This window comes from Schistocerca americana, chromosome 1, assembly GCF_021461395.2.
Source record: "Schistocerca americana isolate TAMUIC-IGC-003095 chromosome 1, iqSchAmer2.1, whole genome shotgun sequence".
Classification (NCBI taxonomy): domain Eukaryota; kingdom Metazoa; phylum Arthropoda; class Insecta; order Orthoptera; family Acrididae; genus Schistocerca; species Schistocerca americana.
The window spans coordinates 605,790,923-605,809,269 of record NC_060119.1 but is presented as its reverse complement, the minus strand read 5'-3'; the positions used below and the strand labels follow the sequence as shown (position 1 = coordinate 605,809,269).

Genomic DNA, 18,347 nt, shown 5'->3' with positions numbered 1-18,347 from the left:
GCAAAACTGCAGCAATTGGAGAAATAATCAATTTAAAAAAAGGTTGAAGAAGATTGACTACAATGGATATTACATGGTTGTGAGTTTTGAAAACTCAAGAGAGGGAGTGACATAATGCATAGAAAATACTCTTCATTTTAGTTTTTGACTCCAGTGCTCAGAATTGCAGTTGCTACCCAGGTATTCCCAATTCCTAACTCGATAGTCCTCCTCCTCGTTTTCTCCCTTCTTCTCCCTCCTCACATCTTTCTCTTCCCCCTTATAAGTTTTATTTTAGTCTCAGTGATCACCATTGCTACACCAGCTGTGTGCAAAGTACTCTCTTAATTCTTATTTCCTTAACGTAGAAGTCCAAGTCATTGCTTGGAGGAGGCATACTCAGCTTTAAATATTCAAGTTGCATTTGATCAAGAAAAATCACTTTCTTTTTGCCTGGTTTGACCTTCATAGCCAGAATGAATAGTTTCAACAAACACTTTCTTACTTCCCCGCAAGTCTTGTGCAGAACCAATCTTTAGAATCTCTTATCTAAAATATTAACACAATTGTAAAAGAATCAAAAAATACAGTTCTGAATGAAATTATGCTACTGCTTATTGCTAATAATAGATGACAGTATAATTACTCACCATAGAAATGTTTCAGTGTAGTGATTTTAAAATATTTTACAGTGGAATGGTAAAAACAGTGACTTCAAGAAAGAGTTTTATGCACGCAGCAGAATCTGAGGCTGTACCTAGAAATTTATGAAATTCTCTGCTTTTACTGTGGATTACATTCTTGGCAATGTGCAAAATAATGACTATTAATTGGTGGAACCGTATATTTCTGCAGGTTATCACTCTGGGCAAAATAATTTCAAAATATTTCAATAATTTATGAAATTATTTAGAAACAATCAACTTTTTCATGTTGATAATATAACACAAAACAACCACAAACTGTGTCTAATGTTAAAACAGCAGGAGAGAGGGGTGGGGATAATTGAAAGTAAAACAATAACACTGTGGCAGAATGTAGACATAGATATGTTTATATATTTTTAATAAGATAAGAAGAAATGTCATAGTTACAGAAATATTTTAATACACATTATATACTAATCATTTGGTCTGACGAATTACACAGCCTTACATATTTTCAATTTCCACTTGTGAAACACACCAACAACCTCACAGCAGTGAAAACTCCTTTTCAGTCCATTTCCTAAGAAGGAAAATCAAGTAATCTCTAGTAATCCATGATGGTACAATATGTTTGTTCGACTTTCTTGGTTAAATCCACTAGCTTCTGGTACAGGAATGAATGCCTGCAAAATTTTAAACATTGTAAATACAACGCACAAATAACAAAACACAGTCTTAGTTACATACACAATACACTTACTGTGTTGCTGGTTTGCAAATACATAAGTGATCTTGAGGTATTTCAAATATTTCACCCACTCCAGGATCTGTAAAGAAACTCCATGCAATGAATAACTGAGAGAAATTAAATTGGAGTATTGCTAAGCACCCAACTACATTAAATACAATATGTTTTTAAAAAATCTCTCACAGTGAAATTCAAAGTGAAGTTGCCAACAAAATCATACTTTGACAGCTGTCACACTTGCTATCCAAAATACCCTGCCATGCACTCTTGGAAAATGTGCTCAATTCTCTTGGAAATGATCTACAAAGAAAAACAGTCAAGCTCTCCATTAGATTTCATTCTCTCTCTAAGATTATGAGCATAGCCCAGAAGCATGTTACCTTAACCACCGATAAGATATACTGCTAATCCAAATAACTTCAAAGAAACATTCTCTTGTGATATAATATTACACTCATGTAAAAATCAATAACCTTCAACATAAATCAATAACCTTCAATGTAAGGGCTATAGTTATATATGTACATATGTCACACACTGAAATGACACCCACCAAGGCCTACATATTTTTTCACACCTTTCACCCTTACAGCTGTTGCAACATCACAGTAAGCCACTATGTTTCCCTTATATTTGTGCAATATCATTTGTACATTTATGATTTTCATCAGCGTAAAGACATTCATACTTCTACATACAAGGTTTGTAACTTAAATAGTGGCAACTATTTATTCACGACCAATACAAAAGAGTTACATGTTTGCACCAGTTACTGTCCTTCTTTTCTAAAGGTAGTTGCCTGGTAGGTAACCTTGTTTGGAAGTAAAATGTGGTCAATATACAGTTCAGATAACAAGAGAATAGAATCTTTCGAAATTTGGTGCTATAGAAAAATGCTGAAGGTTAGATGGGTGGATTGAATAACGATTCAAATTCACAAAAAAAAAAAAAATAAATAAATAAATAAATAAATAAATTTATGGCTCAGTTTGAATAAAATGTGATTTGTTGATAGGAAACATCAGGAGACATCAAGAAATCATCAGTTTGGTAATGGAAGGAAGTGTGGAGGGCAAGGATTGCAGGGGCGAGAGCAAGGCACAGTAACTACATTCCAATAGATGTAGGTTCTGGTAGTTATGCAGGGGTGAAGAGGCTTGCACAGGATAGATTAGCCTGGAGAAATGCATCAAACAAGTCTTTGGACTAAAGACCATGGCAACAACAATAACAACAACAACAACAACAAATATGGTACACTATGTATAACATAACCTGCCTTACACACGACTACCTAGCTGACAAAGGTATAGTGATTGGCTAAAGTACGAGAGTTGGATCTTAAACAGTGGCAATTATTTATTCACAACCAATACAAAAGAGTTACATGTTTGCACCTGTTACTGTCTTTCAAACTGATGATTTCTTGATGTCTCCTGATGTTTCCTATCAACAAATCATATTTTATTCAAACTGAGTCATAAATTTATTTTATTTTCTGATTCTGAATCATTATTCAATCCACCCATCTAACCTTCAGAATTTTTCTATAGCACCAAATTTCGAAAGATTCTGTTCTCTTGTTATCTGAACTGTATATTGACCACATTTTACTTCCCAACAAGGTTACCCACCAGACAACTACTTTAGAAAAGACTTCCTAACTCTTGAAATGATATTCAGAGTTGATAAATTCATTTTCAGAAATGCTTTTCTAGCTGTTGTCAGTCGACATATATCCTCGCTATTTTGGTAATCATCAGTTATTTTGTTGTGCAAATAGCAAATCACATCTATTACTTTTAGTGTTCCATTTCATAATCTAATCCCCTCAGCATCACATTATTTAATTCGACTACCTTTGATTATCCCATTTTACTTTTGTTGATGTTCATCTTATAATCTCTTTTCAAGACAATAGCCATTCCATTCAACTGCTCTTCCAAGTCCTTTGTCATCTCTCTGTCATTGGCGAACCTGAAAGTTTTTGAAAGTTTTCATTTCTTTTCTCTGAATTTTAATTTCCTTTCTAAATTTCTCATTGGTCAGACTGAACAACATCAGGGATAGGTTACAACCCTGCCTCAGCCCCCCCCCCCCCCCCCCAACTATAGCTTTCCTGCCATACCCTTTTACTCATAAAACTGCAGTATGATTTATGTAGGTGTTGTAAATAACCTTTCATTCCCTGTAATATATCCCTACCAGCTCCAAAATTTCAGCAACCTTGTCAAAAGCTTGCTCCAAATCTACAAATGCTTTAAACATAGGTTTACCTTTCTTAAACTGATCTTTGAGAGTTAAGCTGCAGAGTCACTAATGTCCCATGTGTTCATACATTTGTCCAGGACCCAAACTGATCTTCCCCAAGGTCAGTTCTATCAGTTTTTCCATTCTTCTGTAAATAATTCATGTCAATATTTTGCAACCATGACATATTAAACTGATGCTTCAATGACATTCAGCACCTGATATCTTTGGAATTGGAATCAATACATTCTTACTGAACTGTGAGGGTATTTTGCCTGTGTCATACATCTTACACACCAGGTGGAATATTTTTGTCATGGTAGGTTTCCAATGATATCAATAATTCTGAGGGAGCGTTATCTACTTCAGGGCCTTTGTCACAACTGGGCCTTTCATTGCTCTGTCAAATTCTCCTTGCAGTATCGTAGCTTCCATCTCATCTTCACCTCTTTTTCTTTCTATAATACTTTTCTCAGCAGTAAAATTCTCTCAAGCTTCTAGCCACATCAAGTGGTTTAAAATCCAGTAACCCTTGACAATGGCTGAGGAGTACTTGGCCAAAGGCTTCTGGATTTTAAACCACTTGATGTGGCTGCAAGCTCAATTCCCACATGACTGCCTGCCTGATCAACACCAGTGACACTATTGTAAAAAAAATTCAAAATGATTTGTGAAGTTTCCACGGTGGAGTTCACCAGAGTTTGCAGTTAAAGACTGCTTGTTGAAGGCGAAGCATTATTTGTAACTAAACCTTGCAGACATGCATTTAATGTATGATTTGGTCTGGAAATATAAATTAACAGACAGAGAAAAATGTTTATTTTCATAGTCTTACAAGGGGAGGCTGCCAATTGTGAAATTCAGATTCAATTCATACTGCGCATAATAAAAGCTGGTGGCCAGAGGTGTAATGTGGCAAAGCACCAAGATGCACTTCTCAGCCGTTGTCGAGAAAATCGACAGTTAAAAAAAACCGTTTCGGTGAAATACTCTCTGCAATTAATAATTTTCTACAGCATCGTTGCGCAGCGGTAAGCGCTCGAGTTCGTAATCCGTAGGTCGCCGGATCGAATCTCGCGCCATGCAACCTTTTTTTTAGTATCAAAGTTGTATTTCACAAATGTTATTAATTGTCTTCATAATGTTTACCATGTATAGTTAACAGAACATGTAGAAACGATATTCCGAAACGAATATGTATAGTGTAAGTCAAATGTTCGAATTAGAATAAGAGACCGCCCGAACAAAAATTTGCTGTGGCAGGTATGAAATATAAACTCCGTTACTTGCTCATTACACTTGAAGGACAGATGTTGAATGGGCCGAAACGAGCCGCCACATAACAGCATAGTTGCCTGCTAACTTCGAAAGAAGGTAACATCGTCGAAAATCAGTGCGTAGGTGAGAGCTTTGGTACACCCTGTTAAACAAACGGAAAAATTAAGGGGGTACAATTGGAGAGCGATCCAGGCCCTTCGCTTGAAAGCGATGTGATCGAAGAAGATTCTACACACAGTGAAGTGGCGAAACAACAATTGAAAGATGCGTTGGTGTATTTTGAAAGCCTCCTTCATAACAGTAATCGCATCGCAGCAGAACCGTCATCATCAATCAATGAAAAAGCCATGGTAATTGGGGAAGAAATGTTCCAGAATACGCTGCAAATGCTCGCTGAAAAAACCCTTGTTCATGATGAGGAACTGATAGACATTAATGAAATCGACGATAATAATGCCTACGAAGACGTTGAAACGAGTCCCATTGCCAACAAATCATCAGATGAATACGAGCTGGACAAGAAGAAAAAAAATGGTACGACTATATTTTTCTGGATTACAAAATTAGAGCTGTCAATTTGGCCAAAGAACATCCAGGCTGGAGTCTCAAAACTCTACAAAAAAAGGGGTGCTCTCGTTTGACAAATATGGGCTATTTATCCAGGTGGGAAGAGCAAATCAAACGTGGCGGTAGCAAATTTGATAAATATTGTACCATCGATTCATGGATGCATGATCGCATCGTAGAAGCTCGACGAAACTTCCAGCAAGTTACTACCAGAAACCTGCAGCAGTGGGCCTTGGGTGCTGCAAGTCAGTTCCCAGATTTCAACTTCAAAGCTTCAAAAACATGGGTCACCGAATTTAAAAAGAAGCATGGGATTCGGCAACAGAAAATCACAAAATTTGTTTCCTGGAAAGAGACAGCTACCCAAGATGAAATTTTGGCTGCAGCGGACACATTTCGGATCCAGACGCGAACGTTGATAACTAACTTCGACAAAGATTTCATAATTAATACTGATCAAATAGGAACGTAAAGAGCTGTTCACAAATGTCATATGATATGATGATAGTATATGATAATCTGATATATGATAGGCAACACAAATTTGGTATATTTCTTATATAAACGATATTTTTATATTTTGTTTGTCAGGGTGCCAGTACCAGCCCACGTTCAACAGAACTCTCGCCGAAAAACGGTCAAAGGCTGTCCTGGTAACCCGACATGACATGAACAAGGTGATGCATTCGTATACGGCACAATATTCAATCACAATGTCTGGACGAGTCTTGCCTCTTGTTTTCGTATGCTTCCAAGAGTCCACAGGTACGTTTGGACCCAGAGTACATAAGACAGTTGACAAGTATGCGAAGAAGTATACCAACGTTGTTATTACATCCTCCAAATCCGGTAAACTAACAACGGGTTTGTTCATGGATTTCTTATGTAATGCTTTACAACCATACGTACAAAAGAAAGAATTTCTCCTTCTGATTGACTCTTGGGGTGGGCAAACAAACCCGGCGATATACGATGAGATGTTCCAGGACGATAAGAAGTTACCAACGTGCACTATAAAAGTCATTCCTCCAAAGTGCACTCCTCTCGTCCAACCGTGTGACGTGTATTTTTACCGGCAGGCAAAAAATTTGACCAAGCGCTTTCAAAATTGTGCTTTTTTAATTGAACGAAACTGTGACATCAACTCCAGAGACGATTGTATAAAAATCCAATCCATCATCCACCACCAATTGTCTTCTCCGATTTTTGCTGAAACTTAGCGGAAAGACTTACCTTGGGGGGAAAAAGGGACAGGTATACACTCGCAAGCACGCACGCACGCACGCACGCACACACACACACACACACACACACACACACACACACACACACACACACACACACACACATATCCATCCAAACATATACAGACACAAGCAGACATATGTAAAGGCATAAACTTTCCATACAATACGTGTGGTATGCATCAAACCTGACGAACGATAGAACAATTTTTCAGAATGTCAATCAGGTGTGTTTCCCAACAGATAATTTAAAAAACAATTGTTCTTATAAAAATGCATCGTTTATCAGATGTGCTCGATGTCGTGCTGTTTTCTCCTTTCCATGTTTCAATGATAACTATCACTCTGGTTCGTGCGATACTCCAGCTACTTCTGATCACTAATTGTTAATTATGTGCGAGTGTATACCAAACTTTTCAATAAATTTTATCCACTAGAATATTATTTGTGATATTGTGTTTTATTTCAAGTATTATTTTTCCATGACAAACGACTTTCAACAACTTATTATATGCATAATTGTTGCAACTGATTGCCGGGAATTTTATATATATATATATATATATATATATATATATATATATATATATGCCTTTAAATATGTCTGCTTGTGTCTGTATATGTTTGGATGGATGTGTGTGTGTGTGTGTGTGTGTGTATACCTGTCCCTTTTTCCCCCCAAGGTAAGTCTTTCCGCTCCCGGGATTGGAATGACTCCTTACCCTCTCCCGTAAGACCCACATCCTTTCATCTTTCCCTCTCCTTCCCTCTTTCCTGATGAAGCAACCGGGGGTTGCAAAAGCTTATAATTTGTGTGTGTGTTTTTGTTTGTTATTGCCTCTATCAATGGACCAACACTTTTGTTTGGTAAGTTGTGTGTGTGTGTGTGTGTGTGTGTGTGTGTGTGTGTGTGCGTGTACATTTGAATTACAAAAAACAAATAATTAAAAAAAGTTGCATGGCGCGAGATTCGATCCGGCGACCTTCGGATTATGACCCCGAGCACTTACCGCTGTGCCACGACGCTGTAGAAAATTATTAATCGTAGAGAGTATTTCACCGCAACGGTTTCTTTTAACTGTCGATTTTCTCGACAATGGCTGAGAAGTGCATCTTGGTGCTTTGCCACGTTACACCTCTGGCCACGAGCTTTTATAATGCGCAGTATGAATCGAATCTGAATTTCACAATTGGCGGCCTCCCCTTGTTAGTCATGTATAATATATTAGGAGCAGTTTTAATTATACAGTATTCATCTTCAAATAAATGGTGATTTATCAGCATCCTTTAAAGAAATATAACTCACTCAGAATAAGTTAAAAGAAAATTCAATAGAACAGCCTAGCCAGAGAAAAATGCTTATTTTCATAATCTTAGTTGCATATAATATATTGGGAGCAGTTTTAATTATACAATACTCATCTTCAAATCTGAATAATCATAAATGGTAATTTGCCAGTACCCTTTAAAGAAATATAACTCAGTCAGAAGAAGTTAAAAGAAAGTTCAATGCACTAGCTTTGTGACAGCTTCTAATGATCCACTACAAAACATAACATCTGAATGAATTGTTTTATTTAAAAGGTGTTTACATTTTGTGATTTATAATAACTCATATCTGATGATGATCACTGAGTTACCAAAACTAGTCATCATATATAAAACAGGGGAGTCAGAAACAGTCTGAAAAGCTTGTAAGGTAGGTGTTGCAGGGTAGGTGTGCTGAGAAATAATTGTTAAGAAAAAAGTTCAATTTATTGTGTCATTTTTGAGCTGATTAGCACTCAAATTTGCCAGTCAGGCCATTGCATCCACAAATTTACGCGGCCCACCAGATACAATTAGTGTCAGTGTTCTCACAGCATAGAGATAGCGCAAAGACTGTTCAGCCTTTGTCTCAGTTTTGATCCTTACTACTGTCCCATGTCCAATTCTTATATCATTCACTTTTTTGGTTTTAGGGAAACAAACAAAGAACACATTCACTGATAACACCTCTGTTCAGCTACCTGAATTTTCATGTGCCACAGACTGACTGGCTAACTTGAATGTTCATTAACACAGAAATGGCACAACATACTGAATATTTTTCTTAACAACTATTTGTCAGTACAATCTATCCAGCACTGATTAAAGTATATGAGAAACTGTGTCATTTGATCCATAGAGAGCTGGCCAAGGTTCTTGAGAAGATTTGTTCATACAATGTAATTCGAGGAGACTGCATTGCAAGAAGATTCATTAATGAGCGCTTATCAGCCTCCCAAAGAGTTACATACTTTGAAGAATATGTTGTTGAGAGTACTGGTGGAACAGCTATTATTACACCCCCCTAATACACAATGCATGTAAGCAATGTGGGCCAAATAATTCTGAACACAAAATTGAGCTGTTGATTTTTTTTTTCACATTTATTCTCAGTTTTCCTCTTGCAATTACCACTTTCTGGTAGCTCTGGTTTTCTTATCACTTAACAGAATCCATCTAATTTTCTTATTTTCACTTTTGTGCGCGCTTATCACTTAACAGAATCCATCTAATTTTCTTATTTTCACTTTTGCGCGCGCGCGTGTGTGTGTGTGTGTGTGTGTGTGTGTGTGTGTGTGTGTGTGTGTGTGTGTGTGTGCGTGCGTGTTTCCAGCCATTCCTTCCATTGTTTCTGAGTTGCTACTAAGCCTATGACTCTGATAGTTTTGTAAGAAATTTCCATTTTGTGTGTGTAACTGATTATCTACTGTATATAATAGAGGGAAACATTCCACGTGGGAAAAATATACCTAAAAACAAAGATGATGTAACTTACCAAACGAATGCATTGGTATGTTGATACACACACAAATAAACACAAACACACACACAAAATTCAAGCTTTCGCAACCCACGGTTGCTTGATCAGGAAAGAGGGAGAAGAGGGAAGGACTTTCCTGATGAAGCAACCGTGGGTTGCGAAAGCTTGAATTTTGTGTGTGTGTTTGTGTTTATTTGTGTGTGTATCAACATACCAATGCATTCGTTTGGTAAGTTACATCATCTTTGTTTTTTGATTATCTACTGTTTTTTATTAAACGGACATTTTTCATTTCACTGTTTCTTTGTTTTGCTTTTACTATTCTGTTCTGTTCAAGGAATTACAGCTTCAACCATGATAAATACCACCATGGCTGTGAAGATAACAGTAGCCGTAATTGCAATTTTGATGTTTTGTTTGTTTCAGGTATCTCGCATTTTCTTGCAGTTTAACCCACAGACAATTAGTATCATTCAACTGCACACATTACTACTACTCATTTAAAAGACAAAATTCACTCCTCATTTAAAGGTTAAAATTCACTCAGGTGTGCGAAACTGCATGAAAAATGGAAGCTGCTTGAAAGTGACAAACTGCCAAAATTTTAATCACAAGTAATACGTACATTAACAGCCATAAGTGGTATTTATCACATTCAAAACTTTTTTAAAGACTGTGAACCATTGCTTCATCAAATTTTAGTTTTAATATAATTTAACTTCCATTATTTCTTCAACTGAAAAGTAACTTTTTTTTTAAATGAATGTCCTATTACCAACACAACTGTGTAAATTATGTACCATGTTCAGAACAACTGAAGGTAGGTTACTGGAGTAGGAAGAAGAAGTAAATTCAAAGGTAGTGTTGAAAAAAAGATTAAATAAGAGCAGATGGAATACAGTAAGATTATTAGAAAAAAAAGACCAAATAGAATTATTATCAGGACAAATGTTTTAGTACAGACAAACATAACAAGGAATAAATTCAGGTGGAAGTTCTAATTTACACAAGGAAATTGAGACCAATATTACAGACACCGAGGGATCCTCGGGCAGAATAGCAAGATTACATTAAAATTACATACAAGCTACTGAATGGAAATCATTCTCTTATGCACCAACATGCCCACTTTCAGTTGATAAATTAGATGGCCTCTACAAAGACATACAGAGAATGATAAATGATAGCAGACTGCAATACAAAATGATAATGGAACATTCAAATGCAAAATTAGGACAAAATCTACGGCTTGATTCTTCAATGAGCACCTTCGGTGTGGTAACAAAAATGACAAGGGTTAGACGTCATTCGAACTTTCAGAAAAGAAGAATGTTTTTGTCTTTGACATAGTCTTTCAAAAGAAAAACAAATGAAAACTGGAAAATCCAGGATGGAATGTAACAATATGAAAAGGAAAGCTGCTACTCACCATATAGAGGAGATGCTGAGTCGCAGATGGGCACAACAAAAAAACTGTCACAAATAAACCTTTCGGCCAGTAAGGCCTTCATCAAAAATAGAACACACACACACACACACACATACACGTGTGCATGACTGCAGTCTCTGGCAGCTGAAGCCACACTGCCACATTGTTACAAATGGAAACTGGACTTTGAAATGTCCAAATGGAATTAAAATTATACTTTATCAAATAATATGGAAACTGTAGAGATAGTGACTGTCCATAATCACTTTACAATTAAAAAGTTACCATATAGTCATACAATGTACAGTAAAAATAGATAAATAGACAGTTTCATAGAAATAGGCTCATCAGCAGGATAAGGTGGTACATAAGATTAAATTAAGCAGTAATTTCAGCACCTCATAATATGCTAATTATTTAGAAAGAGATGGAAGGGTTATTTATTTTTAAAAATAAGTACTTACGCATACATCAAAATATGTTGCAAGCATGAAAACGTTAGGAGCAAAGAATATCACACATTGAATAAGACTACTGTTAAAGAGAAGACAAAAGTTCCACGTAGACAATAAAAGAAACAATATTATGAAAAGGAAAGTTGCCACTCATCATATAGCAAGAGATGCAGAGTCGCATATAGGCACAATAAAAAGACTCACAATTATAGCTTTCGACCATTAAGGCCTTTGTCAATAATAGACAAAACACACACACACACACACACACACACAGACACACACACACACGCAAATGCAACTCGCACACGACTGCAGTTTCAGGCAACTGAAACCACACTGCGAACAGCAGCACCAGTGCATGGTGGGAGTGGCGACTGGGTGGGGGTAAGGAGGATGCTGTGGTGGGGAGGGGTAGGGATAGTATGGAGGGAGTGGTGTACAGTGAAGGCTGCAGGTTAGATAGAGGGCAGGGGAGAGTGGGAGGGGGGAGGGGGGGGGAGAAATAACAAGACTGGGTGTGAAGGTGGAATGATAGCTGTTTAGTGCTGGAATGGGAACAGGGAAGGGGCTGGATAGGTGAACACACTGACTACTGAATAAAAGGAACATTACAGAATATCCTGAATTAAACAAAACTATTAAGAAGTGCTTTTGAGAGGATGTAAGAACATACACATAAAATTGTATTAAAAAAAATAGAACAAAAATAGAAAACAAAACATAAAGATGACAAAACAGAACCTCATGTTGATAGACAACACAGTTCATTACTTGAGATTGTAGACAGCACAGTTACTATGAAATGAGAGAAAATTCTATAAACTTTCCAAGACTTGTTTAAACATTATTATAGTTCATTGGATGCATCAGAAACATACCTAGTTAAGAGAAACAGAAAAAATTGAGCTTATGTACAGAAAAAACTTAGCCAATAGCTTCTGGACAGGAGAGGAAAAGCTGCTAAAAGGGAAAACAACTGAATCTCATTACATACTTTTAAGGTCAAATGACTTTTTTTATATTGAATGGTTCAGGTTTGCTGCACCTTTTGGAATTTATTTCCCATAGAATTCTGTTCATTTTCCCAAGTACCTGTGCCCTTTCATTGCTTCTCTTTCTCCACTTATTTATCTGTAGAGTTTCTCACTGTAAAAATTTTGCTATTTCCTAGTGATGTTTTATTTTGACATTTCTATTCAACTCTTCCAATTTATTTTCTACTAATTGTAATACCTAGTTAATAGATGTATTTCAATGTAAAGATGCATGTAACTGTGATAAGTTAGCAAGTTATTAAAACAAACTTTTACTTATATTTCAGAGTTATGAGAAAACCAAGAAAATGACACATTACCTGCAGATGGAACAGGTACAAAATGAAACTGCAATCTCAATGGTGAAACAAGAGTAGATTTTGTTTCTGCAAAGCTTATTACTTGAATTTGCAAATGAGGGAGCATCTGCAAGAATTTTTGATGGAGACTTTTTAACTCTGGAGAATCTGTAAAAAGATAGATCAAATCAGCACAAATCATGATCAGTAAAGATTACAGTTACACAGATAACAAATGCTTCAACATATGTGAAGAGCAATAAATTATATACCGGCCTTATTTGGGTAAAAAAATGAGTAACACAATTCTTAAAATTGCGAAGAAATAGAATGGCTGGAACTCACAACACTCATCCTGGGGTCTGAGTGACCTGCCCCTCCTTTCGCTTTCACCAACTGCTACAACATACATTATATTTCCTTCACAGTCAATCATTTGCCATGAGAATGTTGTTTTAGTGCTGCATTTCCTCATACAAATTGTATTATTGTGCAAAGAATAAATGTATCCTGATGCCTGGGAGTTAGTGTTCAATCTCCTCTGCTGCCAACTGCAAGGAGATCACCTCCAAATCCAGCTGCTGGCTTTTATAAATGATATAATGAAAAACAATATATGCAAAACAAAAATGCTTATAGTGGAATGAATGTGAGAAACTGCACGAATACAGCATTCAATCTGTCATGTAAGGAAATATAGCATCACTTCTGGCAACAGGACATAATTTGTTTTCATTGTCAGATCTAACATAACATGGATCTAACGTGGACGATAACTAGTTTGGACAAGAAGAGAATAGAAGCTTTCGAAATGTGGTGCTACAGAAGAATGCTAAAGATAAGGTGGGTAGACCACGTAACTAATGAGGAGGTATTGAATAGGATTGGGAAGAAGAGAAGTTTGTGGCACAACTTGACTAGAAGAAGGGATCGGTTGGTAGGACATGTTCTGAGGCATCAAGGGATCACCAATTTAGTATTGGAGGACAGCGTGGAGGGTAAAAATCGTAGAGGGAGACCGAGAGATGAATACACCAAACAGATTCAGAAGGTTGTAGGTTGCAGTAGGTACTGGGAGATGAAGAAGCTTGCACAGGATAGAGTAGCATGGAGAGCTGCATCAAACCAGTCTCAGGACTGAAGACCATAACAACAACAACCTCTAACATAAGTATCTGCACATACTACAACTGAGATAAAAAAAATGTGAAATAGTCTTTGTGTGTATGAAATTGATGAGAAAGAAAATGATTTGGTAATATAACACTTTACCTTTTCTTAGCTCTTGTACTTCAACCGATGGCCACAGTAGAATCTGCATGGCTTGTGTAAGCTCTGCAAGTGGTGAACCCAAGTGTGGCACACTGTAGAAAGCTATGCCTTTAGTTTTATAGCAAATATTTCTATCTCCACTCTCCCAAGCTGCAATGAAGATAATCACAGTATCTTACAAAAAATTAACTTAATATTTATCTCTTTTCCAATATCTATCTATTTATGTTGTCAATCTGTATCACCTTTTGTTTAAGGTCTCACACTTAATCAAGAGTGCCCATATGATAGTTTGTAGGGGGGTTACACTTGGGTAATGGAATATTTTTAATATCTTGTAAGATGCATTAACTTAATATTTATCTCTTTTCCAATATCTATCCATTTATGTTGGTCATGTATATGTCTACTAAAGAAGTGGGAACATAGTCAACTGAGGCATGTGAATATTAAATACAGTTTCACATGACAACTGTATAAAGAAGGACATCTGAATGTTCAATACATTAACTCCAAGGAACAAGTGGCAGACATGTTAACAAAAGCAGCAACAAGTGTACAGTTCAATACGGTGAAATTTGCATATATTTAATGAAATTATTAAATTAAAGGGGATGTTGGAGTAGTGACAATTTAATAATTATGCTCCGATTTAGTTTCTCCTTTTTTTCTCTCTCTGTTTTATCTTCTGTCTGTATCTTGTCTTCATGGTTTTACTGTAGCTGTAATAATGCTGTGATAAGTAATAATTTGATATTACTTATCTAAATACTTGGTAATGTCTAGCAATAACAACCAACATGAAAACCAGTCTACACTGATGATGAGATACCAGGTGTAGACGTACGAAACCGGAATTTGGTTGCAATAATTGTACATCTGTTGCTTGAAACTGATAGACAATATTTTATACATTGCTATTTATACATTTCTCCCAACTCTCTGGCAGGCTATGAATGCTATACGAAGAAAACAGTTCTTCTTTCAAAGCGAAACAGTCAGTGAGCCATTTTCATACATTTTCATATGAATTGAAGATTTGTTCAGTGAGAATATGCCCCAGGGATGCTGATAGATAATAACCAGAAGGAGCCAAATCTGGAGAATAAGCCGTATGCCCTAGTATTTCCCAACTGAATGCCTCGATAGCTTCTCTGACCCATTTTTCTGTGTGTGATGGGGTGTCATCATGGAGCAATGTGATTTTGTGTTGCCTTTTTCCATATTCTGGTCATTTTTCACATAATGCTCGATTTAAATCGAACATTTGCTGTTGGTAGCGATCAGTATTAATGGTTGCCTGGATTCACCCATGATTTACGACACTTACAATTCTCAAAATATATCTATTTTTCATCACCCATACTATTCGATGGAGGAATGACTTGCTTTAGTATTTGGCGAGCAGCATTACACAAGTGGTCTTTGAATTTGCTTGCTGTCTTTCATTCAGTTCATGTGGAACCCATTTTCCCACTTTCTGCAACTTTTACATAGCATTCAACCAAAGAGAAATGGCTTTCTGCATCACTTTCTATTGTTCCACGAGTTACTGTTGAGTTTGATTATCATCTTCAGACAACAAGGCCTGACATTCATTGTCTTTGAATTTCTTTGATGGTTTCCCACGCTCATTGTTTCTCATGTCAAAATCACCACTTTGGAATTTTTCGTACCACTCGAAACACTGTGTTTTCCCAAGAACATGTTTGCAGAAAGCTTCGACAAGCATTCAATGGGATTCTGCAGCAGTATTTTTCAAATGATAACAGGAAATCAATGGTGTCTGCAAATTGTAGTTCATACGCACAAAACTCAAGATGTTTACAGGTTTGAAACAGATCTGTTGCAAGCAGAACTTTGGGTGTGCCCCAGGGAAGTATATCGGGACTGTTGCTGTTCATGTTGTATATTAATGCCCCTGCAGACAATATTAATAGTAAAATAAGGCTTAATGCAGTTATCTATAATGAAATACTAACTGAAAGAAGCTGCATAAATATTTAGTCAGATGTTGATAATATTTGAAAGTGGTGCAAAGGTTGGCAGTTTGCTTTAAATTTTCAGAAATGTTAAATTGTGCACTTAACAAAACAGAAAAATATAATATCCTACGACTATAACATCAATGAGTCACTGTTGACTCCTGGGCAATACCTGGGTGTGACACTTTGTAGAGGAATGAAATGGAATGATCACATAGGTTCAGTTGTGGATTAAGCAGGTGGTAGACTTCAAGTTTATTGGTAGAATACTGGAGAAGTGCAACCAATCTACACAGGAGATCACTTACAAATCACTTGTGCAAGCCGTTTTAGAATATTGCTCAAGTGTGTGGGACCTGTACCATATAGGACTAACACAGGATTTTGAACATATACAGAGAAGAGCAGCACAAATGGTCACAGATTCTTTAATCCATGAGAGAGAGTCACAGAGATGCCGAAGGAACTGAACTGGAAGGCTCCTGAAGAGGGACATAAACTATCTCGAGAAAGTCTATTAACAAAGTTCCAAGAACCAGCTTTAATTGATTACTCTAGGAACTATAACCCTCTATGTATCATTCACTTAGGGATCGTAAGGAAAAGTTTAGAATAATTTCTGCATGCACAGAGGCATTCAAACAATCATTCTTCCTTTGCTCCACTAGTGAATGGAACAGGAAGAAACCCTAATAACTGAAACAATGGAATGTACACTCTATCATGCACCTCATAGTGGTTTGCCAAGTATAAAAGTAGATGTGGATCCAGATGAACTTTAAGCATTGCCAATGACATAGTAACTCTGTCGGAGACAGCAACTGATGTGGCCAATAGTTGTAAAGATTAGAAAGCCTCTTGAAAACAGATTATAAATATAAATAATGAATACCAAGTGTAACCTATTAAAGCAGCAAAATAAGTGACAATGGCATAAGTTTAGAGGACATATACAGCAGAGCACAATAACAAGAACAGCTTTCCTCAAAAAGAGAAATATGTTTGTTTTGTTAGTTACATGTTCCATAGATTATTTGAATGAATCTTTTATCAAAATTATGTGCAACAAGCCAGTTAATAGGATATCTGTACATGATAATCATGTTGACATTAATGAATACATTATCTTTTAGTCCTACTCTTACAATAACATATAAAACTAGGTCTCTCTCTTTCTCTCTTCTTTCCAGGCCACCAGTACTTAAATACAAATTCATCCACAGAATAGAAGGAGTTGTCCAGGAGAAATGATTTTAGGCCAGATTTTAAACTTGCTTTGCTATCTGTCAGATATTTTATACTCTTGGGCAACTGATCAAAAATTTTTGTTTTTGCAACTTGCATCTGTTTGCATAGAATATAAATTTAGGTGTTTGGCTGTGTCTTCTGAAAGTGTTTGGATTGTAATCTTACGTGGAAATGAAATGTGGATAATTAATAGAATAGACATGAAGAGTACAGAAGCTTTGAAATGTGATACAACAGAAGAATTCTGATAATTAAGTGTGTATATAGAGTAACTATAGACTGAAATTGTAGAATAAGGGAGCTTTACGGCACAACTTAACCAGAAGAGGGACATATTGATGGGACACATCCTGAGGTGTCATTGGTTAATTTAGTAATGAAAGGAAGGTTGCGCATAACTGTAGAGGGAGACCCAAGGCTTCAATACAGTCAGCAGGTTCAAATGCATGTAAGGTGTGGTAGTTAAGTGGAAATGAAAAGACTTGCACACATAGGACTACCAGGGAGAACTCTGTCAAACCACTTCAGACTGATGGCAACAACAACAAGCAGAAAACTGTCTCTTTCTGTTATTTCTAGAGCCCTCAACAGTTGCCAGTGGTTTAAATTTTACTCATTAGAGGTTGCACCTTTATGCTCTACTCAGATGCCTCATTATCGAGATCATTTTACACTCTCATTAATTACGAACAATTAATTTCACCACTTTATTTGAAAAACTTGTAATTATAATTCTCATGCATATCAGAATATAACACTCTTTAAGCTGAAGCACATTAACAGTTTTAATGTATTGGATTGTACAGTCTCTATAATGATGACATGCCCATTTTTCTCATGGAATCAATGGGCACAAAACTTTTTTAAATCCACTCAGCTACTACTATTTTTATCGTATAATTTTGCTTCTTTACAAGTTGTCTATTCTTTATTCACTTCTATCATACGTATAAAAGCATTGTTTCTCATCGCTCATTATTAAACAAATATCTTTATACTCATCATATTATGTATTAACATTTAGCAGCTTCAGAAGCACCTGATAATGGCCTCCTTAAATCTGAAACTGGTCATGTGGACTTAATAAAGCTCCAGTTAAGAAACTGGGGTGGCTTTTCATT

General features: G+C 36.4%; 1 protein-coding gene across 7 annotated transcripts in view; it reads right to left on the bottom strand.

The window, feature by feature from the left end:
• Positions 1-1,004: 1,004 nt before the first annotated feature.
• The window catches only part of LOC124607094 (protein SERAC1), a 276,482-nt gene continuing 259,139 nt past the window's right edge, over positions 1,005-18,347 (bottom strand). For all 7 annotated transcript variants that reach the window (XM_047139315.1, XM_047139324.1, XM_047139331.1 and 4 more), the window contains 4 exons: positions 13,994-14,143; positions 12,743-12,889; positions 1,387-1,453; positions 1,005-1,309 (listed from right to left, as the gene is read on the bottom strand). In XM_047139315.1, coding sequence (XP_046995271.1) covers positions 1,231-1,309; positions 1,387-1,453; positions 12,743-12,889; positions 13,994-14,143 — 443 coding nt within the window. In that variant the 3' untranslated portion in view covers positions 1,005-1,230. The remainder of the gene's footprint in view (positions 1,310-1,386; positions 1,454-12,742; positions 12,890-13,993; positions 14,144-18,347) is intronic.